Source organism: Necator americanus, chromosome III, assembly GCF_031761385.1.
Source record: "Necator americanus strain Aroian chromosome III, whole genome shotgun sequence".
In the NCBI taxonomy this organism is placed as follows: Eukaryota; Metazoa; Nematoda; class Chromadorea; order Rhabditida; family Ancylostomatidae; genus Necator; species Necator americanus.
Window position 1 is genome coordinate 581,564 of NC_087373.1, and position 22,765 is coordinate 604,328.

At 40.0% G+C, this 22,765-nt stretch overlaps 4 protein-coding genes across 4 annotated transcripts; 2 read left to right on the forward strand and 2 right to left on the reverse strand.

The window, feature by feature from the left end:
- Window positions 1-232: 232 nt before the first annotated feature.
- RB195_008204 (uncharacterized protein) lies at window positions 233-5,958 on the reverse strand (the record flags this gene model as incomplete). Its single annotated transcript, XM_064194604.1, has 5 exons — window positions 233-396; window positions 2,839-2,979; window positions 5,507-5,615; window positions 5,688-5,838; window positions 5,897-5,958. 5 exons carry the CDS (start codon window positions 5,956-5,958, stop codon window positions 233-235), a joined length of 627 nt encoding a protein of 208 aa, XP_064045749.1.
- A 1,561-nt stretch (window positions 5,959-7,519) lies between these two features.
- RB195_008205 (uncharacterized protein) lies at window positions 7,520-12,892 on the forward strand (the record flags this gene model as incomplete). The annotated part of the gene is made up of 9 exons (XM_013438015.2): window positions 7,520-7,716; window positions 8,688-8,760; window positions 8,813-8,908; window positions 8,962-9,111; window positions 11,320-11,409; window positions 11,630-11,749; window positions 11,838-11,915; window positions 12,070-12,141; window positions 12,431-12,892. The coding sequence occupies 9 exons, from the start codon at window positions 7,520-7,522 to the stop codon at window positions 12,890-12,892; spliced, it is 1,338 nt and encodes a 445-aa protein (XP_013293469.2).
- Window positions 12,893-13,759: 867 nt separating this feature from the next.
- On the reverse strand, window positions 13,760-16,270 carry RB195_008206 (uncharacterized protein; the record flags this gene model as incomplete). Its single annotated transcript, XM_064194605.1, has 5 exons — window positions 13,760-13,763; window positions 14,576-14,663; window positions 15,043-15,046; window positions 15,074-15,135; window positions 16,150-16,270. The coding sequence occupies 5 exons, from the start codon at window positions 16,268-16,270 to the stop codon at window positions 13,760-13,762; spliced, it is 279 nt and encodes a 92-aa protein (XP_064045750.1).
- A 3,677-nt stretch (window positions 16,271-19,947) lies between these two features.
- Window positions 19,948-20,942, forward strand: RB195_008207 (uncharacterized protein; the record flags this gene model as incomplete). The annotated part of the gene is made up of 2 exons (XM_064194606.1): window positions 19,948-20,085; window positions 20,154-20,942. 2 exons carry the CDS (start codon window positions 19,948-19,950, stop codon window positions 20,940-20,942), a joined length of 927 nt encoding a protein of 308 aa, XP_064045751.1.
- Between the last annotated feature and the right edge of the window lie 1,823 nt (window positions 20,943-22,765).

Below are 22,765 nucleotides of genomic sequence, written 5' to 3' on the forward strand. Positions count from 1 at the left end.
GATGAGTAGCGGAGACACGCTGCCAGTGTAGTGCCGAATATGACATGTTTACGCAGTCGGATTGTACATGGGTACGAATATATAGATTTGGTCTGATTTTATTCCCATTACTATTCTGGAAGGATGGAATAAGAAACGGATTGAAGGCGGGATGTAGTGCTTTAAACAATCTGTATAAGCATAGTCATGATGAAAAGTAAAATATTACCGGAGTACATCCCTTTAAGGATCGCTAGTTTAATACATTTTCACCGCAAAAAGCCTTTGATTTCTGTAACACAGCGAGAAAGAATTTCCATTTACAAGTATTCGATTCACAATGTGTCGAACAATAGCCAAAATTGTTAACAGTCTTTATTACGGCTAACGTTTCGTCGTTGTTGCCTTCGTCTGAGCCTGAAAAGTCTGGTACATTTGCATATATCTAAAACATATCCTCTAACATATCCTCTGAAATGCCTCATCCAGAATGAGTCATCATCCCCTAAGATATTACATCCGGAAACAAAAACCAAAAGAGCCTAAATCGTTGTGCTTGCTTCAGTAGCCGCGATGTTAGCAGACATCCGCGCGGTGGAATCGCGGTGGAATGGAATTCCCATTTACTCGTTAAGAAGAGGAAAATTCTTTCTCTCTGCATTTTTTCCACTACTTCATGAATACTTAGAAAGCTACAGATCTTGTGGCAGAAACTTTAGTAGCTGTTTTCGAGGAAATTTTAAATATCTTAATATGGATGCCTTCCTCTATCAGATAGAGTTCGGAAAGTTGTTTCATATAGAAATCATGAAACAAAGTCTACAAATCCGGGAAACAGAGGGATTTTTCATGCGTAGTTAAGCCTCTGGGTGTTTCTGACGTTTCAAATTCCCTGACTTGTCAGGGGAGATTCGCCGTGGTACTTTTGAACTACTTGTTAGATTCTATCTACTTATGGAGAGGCCCCGACGTCGAAAATATCCCCGAATACAAACTCTAGAGTGTAGTTGTTCCGTACTCCTATTGTTCCTTAAATCTTCTATTCATCCATGGTTAGGCTGTCATATAATGAATGAACAAATATGAAGGAATTTGATATCCACGATTTGCACCAGAAGATGTAGGATAATATAAATGAATACAGCACTTCTAGCATTTGTTTACTTATTAAGTTTCCAAATGTACATTGCTGCTAGAAGATGGTTTTGAATTATTTCTATTCGGGACTCAAAAACTACTTTGCACAGAACTTTGAAAGTGTAATGAAATCTGATTCAATTAGAATTTTCGAAGGTCCCATGCATGTCGTGCTCCAGTAGTGGTAGGTCATACGAATTCAGCCCGCGCTCAATAAAATACACAACGAAATTTACTCAATTAGCCATACTGGACTTAATTTTCCTCATTTCTTCGTTCTTTTTTTTTGCATTGTTGACTAATTTTTTTAGTGAAAGTCCCTAGAAAATAGAGTGAGGTTCAAAACAGGGAGGAGCATATGAGTGAGGGCAGAGGGGGCACTATTATGAATCTCGAGAATTTATCAATTTCCTGTCGATAGTTTCGTTTGTTCCTTTTTTTTATGTACAAGCGAACTTGCCACAGTACCAATCGGAGAAATTGTCTCGACATTTGAAAAATTATTGTTTAAGACGAAATCATTAGCTACAAGTTATCCTTCAATGCTACTGGTGCAAAAAAACCACAAAAACCGTTTGACAAAAGAATACGAAACACTTGATTACATTTTTCCATATTTTTCCCGATTCAACTATCAACAAATTGCTCATAAATGCTAATGGAGGATTTTAACTCTGACTTACAGATGTTCACCACCGTCACCCCACAAATCTGGGGTGGTGCGGGTTTCAGGTGGGTTATGTCCATGCGGGGTCGTAGATTATGGGGAGGAGGGTGATTCCGCGCACTTCTTCCTAATTGTCGTAAAAAACGGCCCGGAAGATGGGGCCTCGAGCGTTCCGGGGCGCTATTTTGTAAAATGAGTTCTACTGAAGCGCGCCAGCCTTGTGCACGCGCCCCATCTCCCGGCAATTAGGAAGAAATGGACGAGATCACCCTCCTTCCCTATGACCTCCCATAGGCATAACTCTCCCCGACTCTCTAGGGGCTTTCAGTATTAAAAAAAATCCCTCAAAGTGATAAAAAGAACGAAGAAATGAGGAGAATCAAGTACAGTATGACTAATTGAGTGAATTTCGCTGTGTGTTTTATTCAGCGCGAGCTGAATTCATGTGGCGTGCCAGTTCTGGAGCACGACATGCATGGGACCTTCGGAAATTCTAATTGAATCGGATTTCATGACACTTTCAAAGTTCTCTGCAAAGTAATTTTTAAGTCCCGAATAGAAGAATTCGTTGAGAAAATTTTGGAATTCTGAAGTAGCCATAAAATGTAACATATTCAGTCAGAAGAATAGAAAACAGAATAGAACAAATAGTAGAAATTATCTACGTTATTTTTCACAACTTTCATAGTTTATTAACATTTTATTGTTGAAAAAATATTCTTATTGTTGTTTTTTTGAATAAAATGTCCAAATAAAAGCAAAATAAGAATTCTGCAGGCACTGCTCTCTGATCTACTTTTCAACTATGTAAAAAAAATGCAATATATGCAAGAAGTTTGTTTTTTATCTTTAAAAAATTGTCATTATTTATAGTTATACTTAAACACTGCGCCGTAATATTTATGTACATAGAATAGCTAATAAAACATCACCACCAGTCACAAATCACAGCCCTTCTAAGAATTCTACGCCATAGAAAACATTTCTTAGCCACCAACCAAACTAAACCCTCTGACTTCATTCCATTCTCTTTAGAAACCATTAACATCATCCACCTTTTATCCTTGGACGCATTTCCGGAGGCACTTTCCTCGAAGAAAATGCCAGCCGAAAGAGGATGGAAATCGCAAATGAAGACGAGTGGTGAAAAAAAGAATATTCGACATTCATGTATGTTCCGTTGCCATTGTTATTCCCTATAACAACGTAAAAATGGTAACGACGGAACACTTCCTTGCCCACTTGAATGAGTTTTTTCTTCGGAAGATCGAAAACAGAATAAAAAGACACCATAGCTGGAGAAATGATGGAGAGGAACAGGCAGATGTTAAACAATGCAAACGACGATGCATTCCGGATCAATGCTTAGGGCATGAGGAGGGGTTGCACACACGCGCGAAGCAGCGGGCAACCGAGGCGGACGAGGGAGCACACGATTTGCGGAGGGTGCGCGCGTGAGTCCGATGCCGACGACCAGCTGGCGTTGGTCAGAGTACGTAGGACAAATATCCTGATGCTGTTGTTTTTTTTCTCGTGTCTTCTCGTTAATTTCTCTCATTTCTCGGTGCGATCCCTCCTCTGGACGCATCTTGCAAACGCAAACGGTTCTTTCGTGCTTTTCTCAGCGTTTTCGGAGCAAAGAAGGCTGTCGAGGAGGCGGTGCAGTCGGCGATGTCATCGTAGTTGATGTGAACTCCCCGATGAAATGTTGTGTTCCACGAGAGAACATCGTTTATGTGCTCAAAATGTCAGGATCTTCCTAATTAACTTAAAACTCTCTTACTTACCCATCCCTTAGCCTTTGATCTACTGTTGGTGAACTATACAGACGAGTTTCACTAGTTTAACTAACTACAATGGGTATTCTTCTAAAGTCTCGTTGGTTTTTTTCCCTAACGAAATAGGGTCCTTAACCGTTTTTGGATTAATCCAGGTTAGACTTCATAACAATAACTAGACGTTCCCTTCACCCTCTTTTACTTCAGTTATTTCAATAGCTCAATTTTGCCACGAAAAACAAGTCTGGATTAGATTTCATCGAGGCGCTGCTGTTTCCATCTTGTGGCTTGCACTTTCCAAAGAGTGCTCGGTTTCACTCGCTTCTTCCGTTTCATTTCCTTCTTTTACTAGCCAAGAAAAAATTACATAAGCAATAAATTTTATTAATTATCCCGTTCACTCACATCATTCAACTTTCATTATTCAACAAAAACAACCCTAAGTTATCTGGTTCTGATAGGAACAATTTTTCTGGAACCTGCTTCTCTATGCACATATACTTGGTTAGAGAGTTGTTCGGCTATGGAGTGTTTCAAGTTTTAGTAACTTTCATTAGTTTTACGATGCTTTATCTTCTAAGATCCCTGGTTACTGGAGTTATGGAAATTTTACTCGAGTATTTTTCATTCGAGTAGTCCTTTTGCTTAGCATCAATAGATTTCTGTCGCATGTTTGTGTTTATCTTTTGAATATGCTCAAGACCTACAGAAATGTTTCTTCGATTTTTCTCCAAAAAAAAAACTTTTTAGAGAACTTTTCCCTCTAGGAATATCCCAAACTTTTCCAGAATCATAGGGAATGTTTATTGTTTTTTTTATTCGATGACCACATCCTTCACTGTGATTTCGTCGAAGCTAACCAGGAACTAAGCATTGTCGTCATTGAAAAAAAAAAACGTTTCTGTTCTTATTCCTTCAGTAGCACTTAATTCTACTGTTGAGAATCCTTTAAATGAATGGAAAAGAAAAAAGTTTCAAATAGACATCGCGTTTAACTACCGTAACCAGTCAAAACATTTGCAGAAAACTCATAAGTTCACAATAGTTGTTGGTATTTTTCCCACACAGAATCCAGTTAACGATGAATGTGTTGAATATTCATAGAAACTCTTCGCATATTCAGAACTAATTCCCTCACGAGAAGTTTTTTTTTTCTCTGAGATTTTTGTTACATGCATTCACTTTCTAAATTGCAGCTTTGCGATTTCAATGTCACTGCAGAATCGTATCTCTATTAAATCCTTCAAAATACTTCTACTCCTTCCCTCACTTGAAAAAAGGTTAGAAAAAGAGGTAGCTTGAAGAGTGCAACATCACTTTTTCAAGCATTAATGCCCTCATTATTTCATGCTTAGGGAATAGATGCGGTAATAACCTGTCATGGTAAGTCCCGTTTGGATGTCTTCCTCGATCCGAATAAAAATTGCATACCTCCGGCCGAAAACTGCCGCAACAAGCGTGCTCCAGTCCAAATTTAATTGCTCTAATGCATGTAGCAAGCGCGTAACACTTCAACCAAGCTTAACGCCCCGATAGGAAAAGAATGTAGGCGGGGCACAGCGCCAGAATTATACGTTCATATTCGCATGTACCAGATTTTGAACTCGTCTGTGTTCAACTGACCTTTCACTTACTTTATTTATTTTGTTTATGTCATTTATTTCGAATTACGATTTGCAGTATTCTGATTCAAAGCCGCGCATACTTAATGCGACATGTCGAAATTCAACGAGACTGGACGTTCACTTGCTCACATCTGCCCGCCCCATATCGCGAGTCTCGTTCTTTTCTCCCAGGGCCTGGGAGAGTTATTGGACCCAACTCGTCTTGTAAAATATCCAGTCATACTCCATGAAAATAATGTAAAGCACTTCTCTTATGTTTCAAATCCTGACGAATGACTATAGCTTATCTTTTGACAAAATTGACAGTCTGATGCTAACACCTGACGCATTTTTGTCGAGGGGTGTCGTCTTTGAACAATCTGCTCGATCTGCAGAAAGAGCTCGTACAGAATCCACATCTATTCGACACTGTTCCATATCTTGCGGGACCTAGGTATCTCGTATGGATCCAGTCATACCACCTGAAAATAATGTGGGATCTCGCCTGAACTCCCTCTGCACCTGTTTCCTGTAGGTCGGCAATACCCGGAAGTTCATTGTAAAGAAACGGAATGTTGTTACCAAAGATTCCACATTCCCACTAGGTATTTGATATATTTCAGTTCGGCTTTTGGTGGTGTGCTCGACAACAGCACCTTTGCACAACATCTGGCTAAGTTCTTCCATATAACTCCAAGTTTTATACCTCATACGTGCCTAGGCTCAAATACCTAAGAGTGTTTAGTATAGCAGGGCCACTGCCATCAGGAACATAGCTGTTGGACCCGTACATGCGACCAAATTCTAATAAAAGCGCCATACACTCTATTACTTTTAACTTTATACTTAATAAGCTTACTAACTAATACTATATAATAAATAATATAATATATAAATAATATAATATAAAAACCAATTAACTAACTTTATCCTTTTTAACTTTTAACTCTTTTATAACTAAACAATGAGCAAAAGTAACTGCCGAAGTGCTTCTACTCGGATAAGTCAGGATAGGATAAGGGATAGCCTCCGGACTTCGAGAGTCCCACTATCGCAGTAGATGAGATGACTTTCGCAGTTTGCGCTCTATAGCACCACTACAGAACCCATTATGAAGTCTCTTCCATACTTTTTCAGTTTTCAGCACCAAAAAAGAGTTTTTTTTTTCGCATTTTTACGACAAACAATAACAAATGGAATAGTGCTTCCGTTTTTTCGACCGTTCTCGTTTTTAATTATTTTCTTCATGATTTCTTCGCTTCTTCCACTTCGTTGCACAACTACGCATCCTCTAAATTATACGCGACGACAATTCTTTCCAGAACAGTCCATTCAATTTTCACTTCACCGAATTAACCATGACGAAGACGATAAATCTATTCAAATTGTGTTTTTAGACAAAAAAAAACCGTGCCCGAGAAAATGTAGTTTTCGGAATAAAGTTGGTAAATTCTGCAGAATCCCTTGATAACGAACTACTGCTCAAATACCGTAATACGTTTGAGGGGGAGGGGGGAGGGTGGAGATTACCACAAATCGCTCATCGTTGTTGCATGTTTAGCCGCTTTTTGTGTCCTTTCCTAGTTTTGAGAAGAGAGCAGATTAGTCTCTAGGGTAATGTCCTTTGGCAAACAAAAGAGGTTCTGACTAGAGAAGAATCTCAAGTCAGTTTAAAAATTTTTAAAAAATTTGAAAAATTTTTTAAAACTGAAAATTTTTCAAAAATTAAAATCGATAAGGTACGCAAGAGACTTTATAGTACGCTGGGTTCCGTAGCGGTTAGTTTAGTTCTACTGGATTTTAAATTAGCACACATTATTAGTATAACCATTCCCAAAATTTTCGCGAGGAAAATTTTCCTCTCCCCATCTCTCAAGTTCTCAAAACTTTCTAAAAGTTTTTCACTCTTATTTCTCTTCCTGAAAACTTCAACTGCTGTAGAACTGCAAATTCCCCCCAAATATGTCTCACAATATTACAATCATTCTGTGTTCTGTACATCTTCAAGGGCTCATTTGAGAGTGAGTCGCCACCTGTCTCTGGCAATATTTTTTCATTCTCCTAGCTACTCGCAAATTGCGTTGGCAAACCTTTGTTAGGCCTAATTGAGCGTTCTTCTTCTCTCGGAACAAGAGAGCGACGAAAAGCCAGCAGACCGAGTTCATCCAAGATACACCGCTTGACTGCACCGCCTTCTCCCGGATGCTGAGGAAAAGCCTCATCGACTTGGCAACAAATCCATGGAAATCCATCCCGTTCCTTTTTCGCTTGTATTAATAACTTCAAATTCTCCAGTTTCAGTATTGAATATCGTGTGAGTGTTACTCGTCGGAAACTGTTCAACAACTTTTCACATGACGTATCCCTCTGTTCGGTATGCAGCGCTTAGACAGGACGACGATATGGAGCAAGAAACATCCACCAGTGGCCAGGAGGAGTTCGTCAGTACCTCAGGGATCGAATATGGAATGCCTAAGGGCAGTTTCGATAGCGCCTTCACCTACGCTAACTACAACGACCTGGATAAAATGGGTTATGAAGCACCGAAAAGGTGGGTTTTGGAGATTTTTCTCAGAACAATAATCACATCAACAGTTATTCTGCTATAACCAATAGTCAACATAGGAAAGTTTTTAGAAAAACGAAACAGGGAAATTTTGCTTGATTAGATTTGCAAGGTGCTGAAATCCACACTAACACGTGCTAATTTCGCTGGATGATAGTGCCACCGTATTCTGTATTCTACATACATGCATTCCCAAATTTTTAGTAGTTTTCTGATTAATTTCTGAAAGAACCATATAAACTATAACTATAGCTATACACTATTTGTTCTAACAAAGTATTATCCACGCAGACCTTGCACTATAACCAATTTTCGTATGAGAAGTGCACGGTTTTTTTTTCTCGGAAATATTTCAACGAGGGCTCGTTCAGTTTTTTTTTCCTCAGAACGAGCAGTGAATAACAATCACCACTTCAAATCCTGAAAAAAAATCTTTTGGACAGCATTTCTAGCTTGTTACACTAAAAATCCCATCACCAATTAAAAATACGTAGGTTCTCATGACTCAATAACGGCATATAACGAAACTGTAAAAAGTTGTAGTCAAGTTATTACGGATTTAGTGCCAGCTAACCTAGTAAACAATATATCAATCATTTTAATGCTCCGGAAAATAATCAACTACTGACATTTATCTCGTTGTTTTGTTTATTGGGTTTTGAACAATTACTGGGAAACGTGGACAAATATACAATGCTTGCAGCTTTATTTCTAAAATTTTTACTACTTTGCAAACGTGCCCCTCTCCCACCCATGGAGAAATTTGAACTCCAAGACATTTCTTGCATTTGCTTAGGAATAAGTTTAGAGATTTATTTAATAAACTTTATTTACGTACACTCAAATTCATACATTCAGTTGCACCATCCAGCAATAGCTGACGGAAAAGTGCAATTTTGCACTCTTTGCAAGAGAAAGCTTAACCCTCCCACTTCATTTGGAAAGCACCTCTTTAGGTACGGTAACATCCTCGGTAATCGCTACAGCCACTTCACCTACAGTAACAAATTCGAGGAAGACGATAAGGAGGTAAGCACGATAATTAGACAATGAGTGACTAATCAATGTGGGACTTTTTCAGATCATCCCAATGAACACAATCGAACTGGTGATCTACGTGTTCAGCGTAATCTTCGTAGTGCTTACGCTACCTTTTTCGCTGCTTTTCGTGCTTAAAGTAAGAAATTGTCAGATTTACAGGAATGTTACGAGGATTGATTGCGTTTCTAGTTTGTTTCCACCTCCGAACGACTTGTCGTTTTACGCTTGGGACGAGCACAAAAGACTCGAGGACCAGGAGCAACGTTTATACTACCATGTATTGATAACACCTATAAAATAAGCACAACTATCACAGCTTTCAACGTCCCGCCACTACAGGTAACACGATCCAGCAAAGTTTCTTGCTCCTCTGACATATAATACTAGAATATTGCCGAAAATTCAAAAAAATATTCGAAAAAAGAGAATTTCAAAGATTCTCAACACGCTCACCATTCGCAAAACAGATTTTTCACGTTTCTCGGAGATTCGTACGAGAAAAGAAAGCAGGATATCCATATCCGTACTTATACAAGACTTCTTCTTAAGCGCTTCCATTTCTGCATCAGCACGATCCTCTTCTCATGTCAACTTAAAGATTAGCTTTAAGAAAAATGAAGGGATAAAATGATGTCCAGCGCTTCTCCTTTGTTTTAATGAAACATCCATCGAAATAAATTGAATGGAACGAAATCTCTTCGTCAAAAGGTTTTCAGCGGATTTAGTAAACGAAAATGAAACTGTTTAAAAGAAATATCACAGATATTGCAGGAAAATACTACAGATTTTCTATTGAATTGATTATGATGAAGGATAAATAGTAAAAGGATCTAGCCTCAACAAAGATTCTATCCTCTAATTCCACACTCTAGGCCCAACCTTTCTAAACCATAGCTTAGCAAACAGTAGTTTTTCTAAATCATGTTTTAGTTAACGAGCTTTTCTCCAAAAAACTTTGAAAAAGAATTTGCGATATATCATGGATATTGAAAATCAGAATTAAATTAGGGATTAAAAAAGCCGAACAGAACAAGAACAAACTCTTACTGATATGCCTTAGTTCTTCTGATCCCTATATTTTCCGCCAACGATGTTCATATGATCGCGATCACCTCTAAGAAGTCGAATGATCGAACCGACTTGACTGAATATCCAAGAAAAACCGTCATAACCGTAGGTGACAGAGAAAAATCGTCATGTTATATGCTTTACCTAGGAATCACGAAAAAACTAGAGAAAAGCTTGCACAATTTTTCACTCGTAGGTCAAAATTCTTCTTTCAAAATAAAAAAAAACAGGCAGCGATCGCATTACGTCTTGACTATTAATGTAGTACAGGCGCACTTCCGTTAAGTATGCATGTAACGAGCATGCATAGGAAAAGAATGGAAGCGACGACTGATGGTTTCTCTTTGTGGACCATTTTGCTGTGATGAAAATTACGAAAGGGAAAAAAGTAATGAAATAGTTAATTAAAAGTAATTAATTAGAAGAGAACATCTTTGAGAGTCTGTTAGTGTCCTTCTCGCTAGAAAAAAGTAGTTTTCTCGCTTTCAATTATTTCAGGATGAGCTAGTATTGGTACCCACAAGAAAATCAATAGCCTCAAAAATAGCTTCAAAAAAGAATATTTAAGATTTCAGATCTAAAATAGAAACAGCGGGGGAATTATCCTTCAGAAATTCATAAGCTAACAGTCACGTTGCATCCTTTAACTGTCATTCTTGTAACATACCGTACTATTTCATTGAGTAGATCTTCATGTTTAACTAACCCTAAACTTTAGTGGATGGCGAACCTAAATCAACTTTGGTTCTGTTCTATAAGGATAAAGTGTAAAGTGTCTGGCGTTAATCTGTCCGCTTGGGATGCGCCACCACGTTCACTTCAATTCAGAATCGTTTGAGGTTCACGAACGTGTAACTGGCCCATCGAATGACTTGCTGAGCTAGCCGATGTGTGAAGTCAGTGTTTTATCCTCCCGGACAAGTCTGGTACCAATTTATCGACCCCGGAGGGATAATAGGCATGGTGAGCACTAGGGCGGATTCGAACCTCTGATCGATCGTGCAGGAACCGACTCCACTACGCCCTCCCCATTTTTATCTACATTGAAGTGAAAAAAGTATATGTAGAATATGCTTTTACTATATCATACGGAGCTGAGAACTAAATCACTCTCCGCTTTTTATTCTATGTTCCTCGTGACGCTGCTGGACAATAAAACACCTCATAAGCCGGACGTTATGTGACATGCAGACTACTTCCAAACAACATACAGTGTACTCCGAGCACCAAAACAAGGGTACATCTATATTTACGAATGCACCGTCGTATGTGTAGATTATCCTAAGGAGACCCGACGCTGATGTTCATCGCACGATTGCTTCGGTAAAGTTGGTCACCTTCACTTATTTCCCGCTCTTGGTCATTAACTGTTAGTTTCAAAATTTATATATCCATGAGCGTGAATATCGTCGGTCCCAGTAGGAATCAGTGACAAGTACTGCCACAGGTGACTAGTACACTGCACCCTTTCTCTTGCAGGTAATCACGATCGATCGAGGCCTCGTTGAATTGGGTGCCACGGTGTTTCTCAGGATTCGCGATCCAATCCTGGCTGTTTGTTCTGTACAGGTAGGATTTTGGGTAGCTTTTAGACACTTCACAGTTTTTCTCTTTCTGGAAAGTGATTCTTCTTTCGTCGCAAATTAGAACTATTGTGTAGAACAAAATCTTCTATATAGATAAAGGAGGCATCAAATTACAGCAACTTTTCAACTATCATGATAATGCTGACTTTATATACGAAAAAATCCTCCAATCTGGACCAATTTCATTTGTGCTTGATATTCAGGATCGAAATAAATCAACAAGAACGCTGGCCAATACAATGTTGTATCGATATATCAGTAGAAAACGAATCTGCGAGATCACCAATAGTCAGGACAGGCGAATCCTCGCTGGAACTTTTAAGGTTACTCATCCTTTCAAGAAGACATTATTATGAAACTTTCAATTTTCGGATTATTACAAAATTCTTCTGGAGCGTTATGCTTTTTCAGGACGAGTTAGGAAGCTTTACAGCAATTTATGGAGTGGAAATTACTGATGTCGAAATGTCAGACGTGAAAATCATCCAGGTTTGTGAAGTAGCACCATCACCTTATGAGAAAACATCTTAATGGTTCTAGGAAATTTTTTTCTCTTACTCCGTCTAAAAAAATCTTCCTTATCTGTTGGTTCTTCAACATTAGTTCGTACCTTGTAAAAACACCAGGAAAGAAATTCTTCCAGGAAGGAGAGAACATGGGAATAGCGGCTTTGAGCGCCGTTGCTAAATCTGACGCTGGCCAAAAACTGTGGGAAGTGAGTTAAATTTTGCTGATTATGATATTTTGGTCAACTGATACAAGGAGTGGCTTGAAATATTTGGTCTGAATCAAAACAGGCCACTATTCTGCAACCTATATTTTAACGATAATTCGAGCTTAAATTGGAAAAAATTCTAGCTACAATAAACTTATTTTTTATAAAAGAGTAAACTAATAAGCGATAACAGCACCAGATATATGCGCTTTTGAGAATTGATCAGGAGAAAAAAATAATTTATATTGATTATTAGGTTGTACTGGGAAAAAAAATTGAATTTTTTTAGGTGATTGCTCCTCACGTTGAGGAATTCGCACGAGAAACAACCGAGAGAGAAGACATAGACACTGAGAATTGTGAGGAATGTTCTTTCAAAGAACCAGAAGAAGAAACCCTTATCGATCTGATGGAAGACAACACGTTTGACGAGGACCGACTGATCACAGTGATCAACATGGCCATAGATGATCAACTCGCAAAAGCTGTTGGCCGAGTTTTCCAGATCAACTGTGTTGGAGTCTCTCCAATGTACATAGACCTAAAACGACTTCCTGGTGCTTGCGTTAAAGGTACTGCACCGAATCCTGACGTAGTATTCGAGATGAGTCGAGCGGTCTTCCTGAAAATGATCACCGAGGAGTTGTCGCCATTGAACGCCTACATGCAAGGGTCACTGAAAGTGATGGGATCGATTCAAGACGCCCTGTCATTGAAGTACCTTGCCGAAAGGGTCAAACAATTGTTGTGAATCGATATTCATTTTATCCACATGCGGGTGAAACATTGCTTCAAACCATTCTTGCCAATCATTTATTTTGGAGCGATGTTTGTGCTAGATTTAATGAAAAGCTATTAAATTACAAGTTTCTTGAAGTTCCACACAGTCAAAACTAACAAGATGTTTTAGTTACTTGATGGTAAACCGACTGGAAATCCTAGTATTGTTCGGAAAAGTGTTTTTTTTTTCTAAAAATGGAAGAAGTATGACCAAAGTGAATAAAGAACACAGCTTTTAACCTAAAAAAAAACAGAGACTAGCATTATGAATCCCTGAGAGGGCCTTGTCAATTGAAGCAGGTGCATACGACGATTGTTCGATAAATTTGGCAAATCCCCGTAAGATGAACCAGCAATATAATCAGTGACGTTATCATTTTAAATAATGTCACTTTCAAAGTCTTTCAAGACCAAAGTCGCTTGAAGTGGACGGTTCAGTGCAAATCACATAAATGGAAAATGAAAAATTGAAAGAAAGAAACAAAATTGAACGATTTCAACTGTTATCTGTCTTCCTGGCCTATGTATGCGATTTCTTCTCGTCATCAGACATAGAGAGCATCTCCAAAATTCTCCTAAACTCTTCAATAGAGTAGAATTTTTGTGGAATGAAAAAATCATAGTTTTCTTGAAGAATAATAGTTCTGCTGAAGATGAATGCTGATCATGTAGATGGGTACTGCTCTAGATTGAGACTATGTTGAGAAGAAGAAATTTCCCGAAAATAATGTTTATTCACGTTCATAACAAACATACGTAAACAACTCAGGAAAGCCTCAATACGCATTGTTTCCAAAGACGGCCTTTTCCGGGCAGAGGGGGAAGAACGATTGGTCTCTCAGCTAGGAAAGAATATTTTCGTGGACAAAGAAGTGAAAACCGCCTAGGAATTGCTACATAGTTGAGTAAAGAAAACAGAAGTTCGAAAAGTGTATAACTATGTTTAAACAATTTTCTCTACTATTATCCTCCCAAACATCAACGCGTGCTCTATATTGAAGTTAGATTAACTATCTCATGCAGACAAAATCCTGAAAATAATAAGCACTTAAGTATTCAGAATTTTTTTTTATCAATGCAGGTAGAACTAGTGGTCCATGTTAGTAACCTGTTAAATTTTCAGTGAATTTTCCCACTCTGACATTTTCCCTAAACATCGGCACTAATCTCACATTAACACCAGTACCGCGTAATGTTGTTCCCCCCGTTTTTCCATAAGTTTTTTTGGCAGTGGTTCCACTAGGCAGCCCCTATTAGCCGGAATCTAATGGACTCGTACGTGGAAACATCCTCTGTGTTTTCACTGAAGGTCGGAGGAAGTTCCAAGGTCAGAACTTGCGAAACTCGCACGAAAGAAGATACGCACGTATTTCCATTACGTAATACTCATGTCTTCTTAGTGCACTCCTTCATTTTTTCATCAGGACGATGGCGAAAAACTACCTGCGCCATAAAAAGCGCTCAAACACAAAACATTGAAAAATTTATTCTTATAAGTCAACAAACCAGAAGATTCTAATTACAAAGAATTTTCGAAGGATTCGCCATCAGCTTAGATACAGACGTCAATTCATTCCTTCAACGAATCTATTGTGTGGCGAATCATTGATTCGATGAAGGGACGGAATAAAATAAACAGATAAAATAAACTCACAAAAAGAAAAGTTTATTCGTCAAGAAAAGCCGATTTTGGTCTCGAGGAAGTGGATCGTTGTTTTCATTCCATGCGCTGGGGTTCAATCCTGTTGAAAAATAAAATTGGGATGATTCTGCTTCCATAGCATCACAGGTTTCTTAATAAACTTTTTCTTGATATTCTTTCGGACTAGTTTTGTCAGAATCAAATGTCCCGCGGAAGTGATTTTTCTCCTCGTATTTTTAAGACACACATTCGGTAAGTTTTCCATTCAGAAGAAATACGACTAGAGCTTAGAGCAATCGGATGTGAGGCGTCAAATCCTCAAATTTCCCAATTCTTGTAGAAGTATGTGCGAACCCCGTCCAAAATTTAATACAATATGATGTATTTTAAAAAAGTGTAAAAGTATGTAGTTGAAGTATTTTAATGTTTCCCAAGCGATAGCAGTAATTCCGCCGGAAAATATTTAATAAATATACCACCTTTCTATGATCATCTGAAGTCATTTTCAACCGAACGTTTGGCAGCAGCTTCCTGTTCTATTAGAGTTCTTGGCATCAACGTCAAGGAAGAACCTAAAAAAGCTTCAATATCATTGATTCGAATTTTACTTATCCAAAATATCGTCCCCTTGATGTGCGAGACAAAAAACGCTGCTTAAAGATAGGATGGAAACTGCCCTAGGGTGGAAACCGCGTGGATGGAATAATGCTGCAATTGCCCGAAAAAGATGAAAGTTAGAAATGAGATTGCGCGAAGAAAAAAAAAACAGTGAAGCGCATTATTTGATTTAGAAAAATGAAACCAAAGAATCATTTTTCGTTACCATCCACATTTAAAGCATCATTAATGCTCCTACAAGAAAAATAGGATCCGTAAAAACTGCCTACGTGTTTCTTGTCGTTCCTGCAGGAAAACATCTAAGAAGGAATATCCTATCTACAAACCAACACAACCAACAAATACAAAAGGCGTGCCGTATACTAGTGATCTTGGAAATCATCTAACCATTGAGGAGTTTCCACCATCTTTTTGACGCCTCCTCTTTTTCTCTCCGTTTCTGCAGTCGGGTCAAAACGACATGAATTTCGGTGCAGTTACGCGTGCGACTGCACTCGAAGAGTCCCGATATGGGACCACCATAAACTGCAGCGATGAGCGATGTTGGCAAAGGTCCCACTTCCGTTTTAGCCGATACGCTCTACTGCGCCGCTTCGAGCGCAGCCGCTTACGCAACTGCACAACGTACACATCCTAGATCATTCAACTTCCAAAAAAATGCTAGAAACCATCCAGAGTTGAGTGGTGTCACATTTACGCAGGAACATATAAAGAAGAAAATGAAGGAAATAGATTATAAAGATTTACTCCCTAGGGAAAATTCTGATGGTCATGGTTGAGCGGCGACTTTGAACGTGCCCAAATCGAGGAATTTGGCGTAAATTCCGTATCAAAGGGTTTCCACGACTTTGGAGCAGATTAGATAGAGGTTATTTTATTTACGAAGACAGTAGAGAGATAGAGATGAGCAAAATGAAAACGTGGATTCTTGGAAGAAAAAAGAACAAAATCCGATCATCATGATTCACTTGCAACTGCTTCCTTTGTAATTGCTGATGATTTTGGCTTTCCAATAATGTCCGATCCTCCATTAAGTTTGAATTCTTGATGTTTTTTCTTCTTTTCGTTGAAGCCACTTCCTTTAGCCATCTATCTGGAAGACGGAAAAGAAACTGATACAAAAAAGAGCCTGTAAATTATCGCTGTTGACATGTTCCCTGGCAGGAAATGAGTTTAAAGGAATGACAGCGAAAGGAATGATAGGAAGAAGAGTCGTTACGGTGCATCGCTCCTCAGAAACAGCCATTCACTGAGACAAAAACAGTAGCATGAACGTAAATCTACGCGGAAATAACTCGTTTCTAACGAGTTCTACTTATGCAATCATGAAAAATGCACCATTTTCCTTCTTAAAATGCAACTTTACAATTGAGTTGAAAAACGAGTGATTGACAAATGTATAAAATCGTTACTGACAGTTTCTCCGGGAGATGCTACAAAAACTGAATCATTTGTAACGAAACTGCACCGTTTACATTTGTGCTTGGAAATTTATTTATTCGTTTGTTTATCCAACATATTCGAGAATGTTCCAAACGCGAAAACAGAGTAAACACGAAAACGTGTTACAGACTACACATAAATTCACAATTTATGCCTTGTGAACTTCACTCACTTACCCTGAGTAAATATTCCGATCAAAATAACAATGTGACTCCGACACAACTGTTACCGTACTAGAGCCTCCATGTATCTTAATACATGTTGACTTCAATATTGACTCTGGAAAAAACTGCCCGCTTGAATAAATACAGGTAGAAGTGATTCTCATAGAGACAGCATAGTGTTTCATAAGCATAACATTGCATCGAAGAACACTCTGCTTATCATGAAAGACCAAATTTTGATACGCTGATATAAAATAAACAAATAAGCAAATAAACATTACAACTTTAGTACTACGTCTAGTAAATAACTAAAATTTGTGATGACAGACGAGAGGAGTCACGGCAGCTATTACTGAAGAACGCACGATGGGTACACTGCGTGATGTGAACAACACTGAAGCGAGAATCTGCTCCACACCTGCCGAAAATTTACCTTTATATGAAATAACTAGGGTTCAACACTAACACCAAAAGTGCACACTATCTCTTCAGAATTAAATTTTAGCTACTATAACAATCGCCACTCTAAAGTGACCGCTGCTTGAGATATAAGAGTGTAATTCATGTCCTAACGGCAATTTCAAGAAAAGTGTGCGGTTAATTTGATAAAAAAAAAAAGTATCTGACTGCCGCAGACGATTGCTGTTGGTACTTGACAACACAACAAGGAATTGAATCGATGGGGGAATTTCAATCATCTGAAAGCTGAGATTATCTGTTTTAAAGCACCAATTGGTTTTAAAGGCATCACCCCACGAATCTGAGGTGGTGCAGATTTCAGGTGGAGTATTCGTATACGAGATGGGAGACTACGGAGAGGGAGGTGATTCCGTCCATTTCTTGCTAACTGCCGTAAAAAACGGCCCGGAATATGCGGCGCCGCACAAGACTGGCGCGCTCCAATCGAACCTCTTGTACAAAATGGTGCGCCAAAACGAATGAAGCCGTATCTTCCGGGCCGTTTTTTACGGCAATTAAGAAGAAATGGACGGAATCACCCCCCTCTCCGTAGTCTCCCATCCTGTATACGAATACTCCACCTGGAATCTGCACCACCTCAGATTCGTGGGGTGATGCCTTTAAGCAGCGTACGCTGTGGAAATTTATATCGGCAAAAAATCGCAAAAAAACATGGAATATCTTTCTTGCTGTCTCCTTGAATTACTTCTCATTCTACTTAGCGGTTGTGCGTTGAATTACACTAGTCGGTTAATTATTTAATTAAGTAAAATAAAAGGCTGCGTATACTAGTGATTACCACCCGCCCGCTGTGGCCTTGCTTGTACTAGATGCAGTCAGACGTTCGAGTATAAGCTCTGGGCATGTACGAGCCATATAACTTCCACAGTTTTATGGCGGAATTTCTCCAGATATTGCAAAAAGGTGCTATCGCCCGGCACAGCGCGAATGCAAACTGAAATAGGTCAAATACGTAGAGGAGGCGTGGAATCTTTAGCAAATAGCTCTCCGTTTTGTTACGTTGAACTGTAGGACATTGCCAACTGAAGTATTTTTGGGTCACTCAATGCCGATAGGCAATTCAAACGAGACGCCAGGTCTCGGAGGACGTGAACAGCATCGAATTTGCAGATTCTCTGCCAGCTTTAGCCGAAGGTGGAGAAGATTAGGCAGAGCTGTGTTCAATAACGACACGACTTGGTGAAGATGGAAGTTACCGCGCTACCCGTTAAGCGATAATACCAGCCCGCCGATAAAATCAAGTAAGTCCAGACGAAAAGAAATGCACTAAATGAAAAATTGAATGTTAAATTTTATCGTCAATCATGTGTCGAATGGATAGACTCTCTGCAGGTTTTCGCTGTATTTGATTGAGGAAGAAAAGAAAGTCGAAAGAAATTTTAAAAAATAGAATGAAAAAGAACAGAAGAAAAACGAAACAAAAAAGATAGAAAAAGTCTGTGTGTAGCTGCGAAAAAACGCGTCTTTTTTTCTGGGAGACAGAAGACACACGACAAGGAGTACAAACACCGATTAACGAATTCGAATTCGTACGGATTGCGCGGTTTTCTGGTAATTATTCGTTGAAAAACTTCTCGAGACTTAAAATTATCCAGATTTATTCACAGCGATGACTCCTACATCTTCCGTTAATGTGTCGTATCACTTCGTTATTGAAACTACTCATACCCTTGTAACGGTTTCGAAACCATTATTTAACCCCATTGAACGTTTTCATCGAGCTATTCTTTGGAATCAAGAACGTACGAGCGAAATTGTTTTTATATTTCAAAATTCGCATGTAAAGGCAATGATTAATTCGTAGCAGAAGTAGAACAAACTGGAAAAAACACCGGTCTCTATTTGCTAAAACGACCATTCATTACTTGGTTTTATTTAATTTACTTTTTTTATGTGCGCTTCACAGAAATACGTTTATTGTCTCCGGAACGTGGATCATTTTCCACGTGGAACCGTAACGAAAACAGATGCGATGACATAAGAGTGCCACAGACAATGCAACATTAGCGAAATGGAGTAGAAAAAACTTGACTTTCTGCTTCAAACTCAGCATTCTAAGCGAATCATGAAGAGTGGTTTCACTAGAATGGAAAACGAAAACGTAATTCGAAGTGCATTTGTTGTAAACTGACCACGACCACGTAGCTCCATAAAAGGCCCGGAAATGTGAGTAGTGTCGTGTACAAGCGACCAACGCACTTGTTCGGTAAGTAATCTCTCTACTTTTAGAGATATATTTTCGTTCGTGAAAATGTTGATAATGCTTTTCGACTTTCTTTAGAAATTAGCTGAGATATTTTGGTAAGTTTCTAAGTACGAACAATACTAATCGGAACGTCCCAGTAATGAAAATTCTCCTCTCTTGTCGCTTCACCCTTCATCCTTTAACCTTTCATCTTAGTATATGTATCGATTGATACATTACATAATAAAAGATGAAAAAAATAGATCTTGCAAGCAGTAAAGCAGGAAAACCACAAAGTTTCGCTGTATTGTAAGTTCAGTGAAAATACACTGAACACTCAATCAATCAAAGAACTAGTTCTAAGCATACAGAAAAAGAAAAGTTCCAAAAAACTTCACAGTGCATAAATTGCTGCGGAGCTTGAAGACAGCCAATACTCCTACATCAACGACATTAGTTTATTCAGAGTAAATAAATGTACTTAATTTTTCAGCATGAGTACAACAATTGCGACCGGCGTTGCCGGTATCACCGCCGTCGCTACGGTGTTCTCTATCGTCACCGTTCTCTACCTTTTCAATGATATCAACAATTTCTATGATGATGCCATTGAAGAGCTCTCAAACTTCAAGGTAATAGTTTTTTAACGTTTTAAACACAAAATCAGCTACAAACTCAACGGTAAACTCGACATATTCAGGATATTGCCAACTCTGCATGGCATGAGATGAGGCCTTCATATCAGGATATGAGGGAGAAAAGAGAGGCCATTTTGGGAATATCCCGGCAACGCCGTCAATGGCCACCACATTGCAACTGTGGAACTCCTCCACTGAAATGCCCCGCGGGACCACCAGGTCCTCCTGGAACGCCGGGGTTAGATGGAGAAGCCGGGCGGCCAGGGCTACCAGGCAAACGTGGCGTTGACGGCATTTCTATTAGTTTTGGCGGCGGTGCTGGTGGCTGCATTAAGTGTCCTCCAGGGCCTCCTGGAACTCCAGGCCCAGATGGACCTCCAGGACTGCCTGGTCCAGATGGTACGCCAGGAGCTAGGGCACTTGATGGGGGTCAAGGACCACCAGGACCTCCTGGACCAGCTGGAGATCCCGGAACGCCAGGAGCCCCAGGAGCTCCTGGTGAACCAGGGCGAGCTGGCTCTCCCGGACAACGTAGCATTGGACTACCAGGACCTCCTGGACCACCCGGTCCCATTGGACCCCCTGGACCAGCCGGATTGGATGGTGCTGCAGGTGGACCCGCACAACCTGGACCGCCTGGACCTATGGGACCACCAGGTAACCCTGGACGCCCCGGTCCAGATGGAATGCCGGGAGCTCCTGGACAAGCAGGAATGCCCGGTGGGGATGCTGCGTACTGCCCATGTCCACCGAGGACAGATTACTCACGACCAGGGGCTGCCGGAGTTTCTCGCAACAAAAAGAGTTCAGCTAACTCTAAAGGAAGGACTTCCGGAACCACAAGCCAATAATTCACAATCATCTAATACTTACAGGATCCGAACCAATTCCACGACTGCAGGACAGCAGTTATTTTTGTAGAGGTAGCCGTTATATTTTTGACCAAATAAAGTGTTTGGAGTCTTTTGTGTCGATACAAAACCACCACATAGTTCCGGACGAACATTGATGGTCTTCACCAGTCACAGTGGATATATGGAGTTTTGCCCCACAACTAAGCTAACATTAAGATTTTAAATCTCAGAAAAATAACACTACAAATGTGTTATTGCGGAAGTTGTATAGGATGTATCAATTGTTTGTGAAAAGTGTTTTCGGCTTTTACTTCTGTACGGTGGTAGTGGAGCCATCAACAGGACCACTAGAAGTAGGCATGCCTGGTCTGCTATGGAACCACTATGGGTTGTAGAGTAGGTTCAGAACGAAGCCACATGAAATACGGTGCAGTTGCGTAAGCGGCTGCGCTCGAAGCGGTGCGATGGACCGTAGCGTTTGGGGTTGAATGGGGATCCTTCCTGGCACCATCCACCGCTGCAGTTCTCGATAGTCCCACGACGATTCCGTCTCCACTGCGCCGTTTCGAATGCAGCCACTTGCACAACTTCGCCGTGCTTCAAGTCGTTTCCGCGCAACCGTACCTCTGGGACTCCTGCCATGTTTTTCTTTAAATTTTGTAGATTTTCGATTCGCAATTTTCCCAACATGTAAGGACTCCACATACCACGTGGAAAACGATTTTTCTTATCGAAAGTAGTTTTTACAAAGCCTTTGCCTCTGTAAATGTTGCTACCACTATTGGCAGAAAGGTTCTCACACAGCATTCCATAATCTCTTTCGAAAATCCAAACGCCTCCGTTAAAAATAAGCCTCAACGCTGTCAATTCAAAAATGTTTATTAACTACAAATCAGAAAAGTAACTATTAGGAAGTCCTCATATGGAACTGCAGCCGTCCATCACCTATTATCAAAACTCTATGCGGTGGCTGACACCTGACTTGAATCCGAACCGGAAAAATTAGTGTGTACAAGATCAGAAATATTAATGTCAAGCATATGTGTAAAATGGGTTAGATCCCGAATTTTGAAGAAATGTTGAATTTCACATCCGCTTCCGCATAGATTTACGGCCAAATCAGTAGTTAAAGTGTTCTGAAAAAAGAAGACCTCTAGAATCATTATGATGATATATAAAACGGGCTTATTCTGTCACGCGTGTGTGTGTGTGTGTGTGTGTGTGTGTGTGTGTGTGTGTGTGTGTGTGTGTGTGTGTGTGTGTGTGTGTGTGTGTGTGTGTGTGTGTGTGTGTGTGTGTGTGTGTGTGTGTGTGTGTGTGTATGTGTGTGTGTGTCAGTCACGAAATTCAAAAAGGGGGATGCGACGGGTCCACCGGCGTCGAATTGTTGCCTCGACGCCAGATACCTATAAAGGGGTGGACCGTCGACCCTTTTTAGCCTTCAGCGTCGAGCCCTATTAGAAGTGGGTGCGACGGGTCCACCGGCGCCAGATACCTATAGAAGAGGGTGTGACGGGTCCACCGGCGCCAGATACCTATAAAAGTGGGTGCGACGGGTCCACCGGCGTCGAGTTGGTGCCCCAGCGCCAGATAGCTACAAAATGGGGTGCGACGGGTCCGGCGAAGTCGGATTGGTGCGCCGGCGTCACATGGCTAAAGGGAGTGCAATGGATCCAGTGGCGTGGAATTGGTGTTCCTTAGTGCAGTAGTATCACGCAGTAACTTCGTATGGATGTTGCAAAAGGTAAATGTGACCGTTTGCAAAAACGTTTCCAACCGTTTCATATCTGTAGCCACTGTGCGCGTTGTTTTTCACCTCT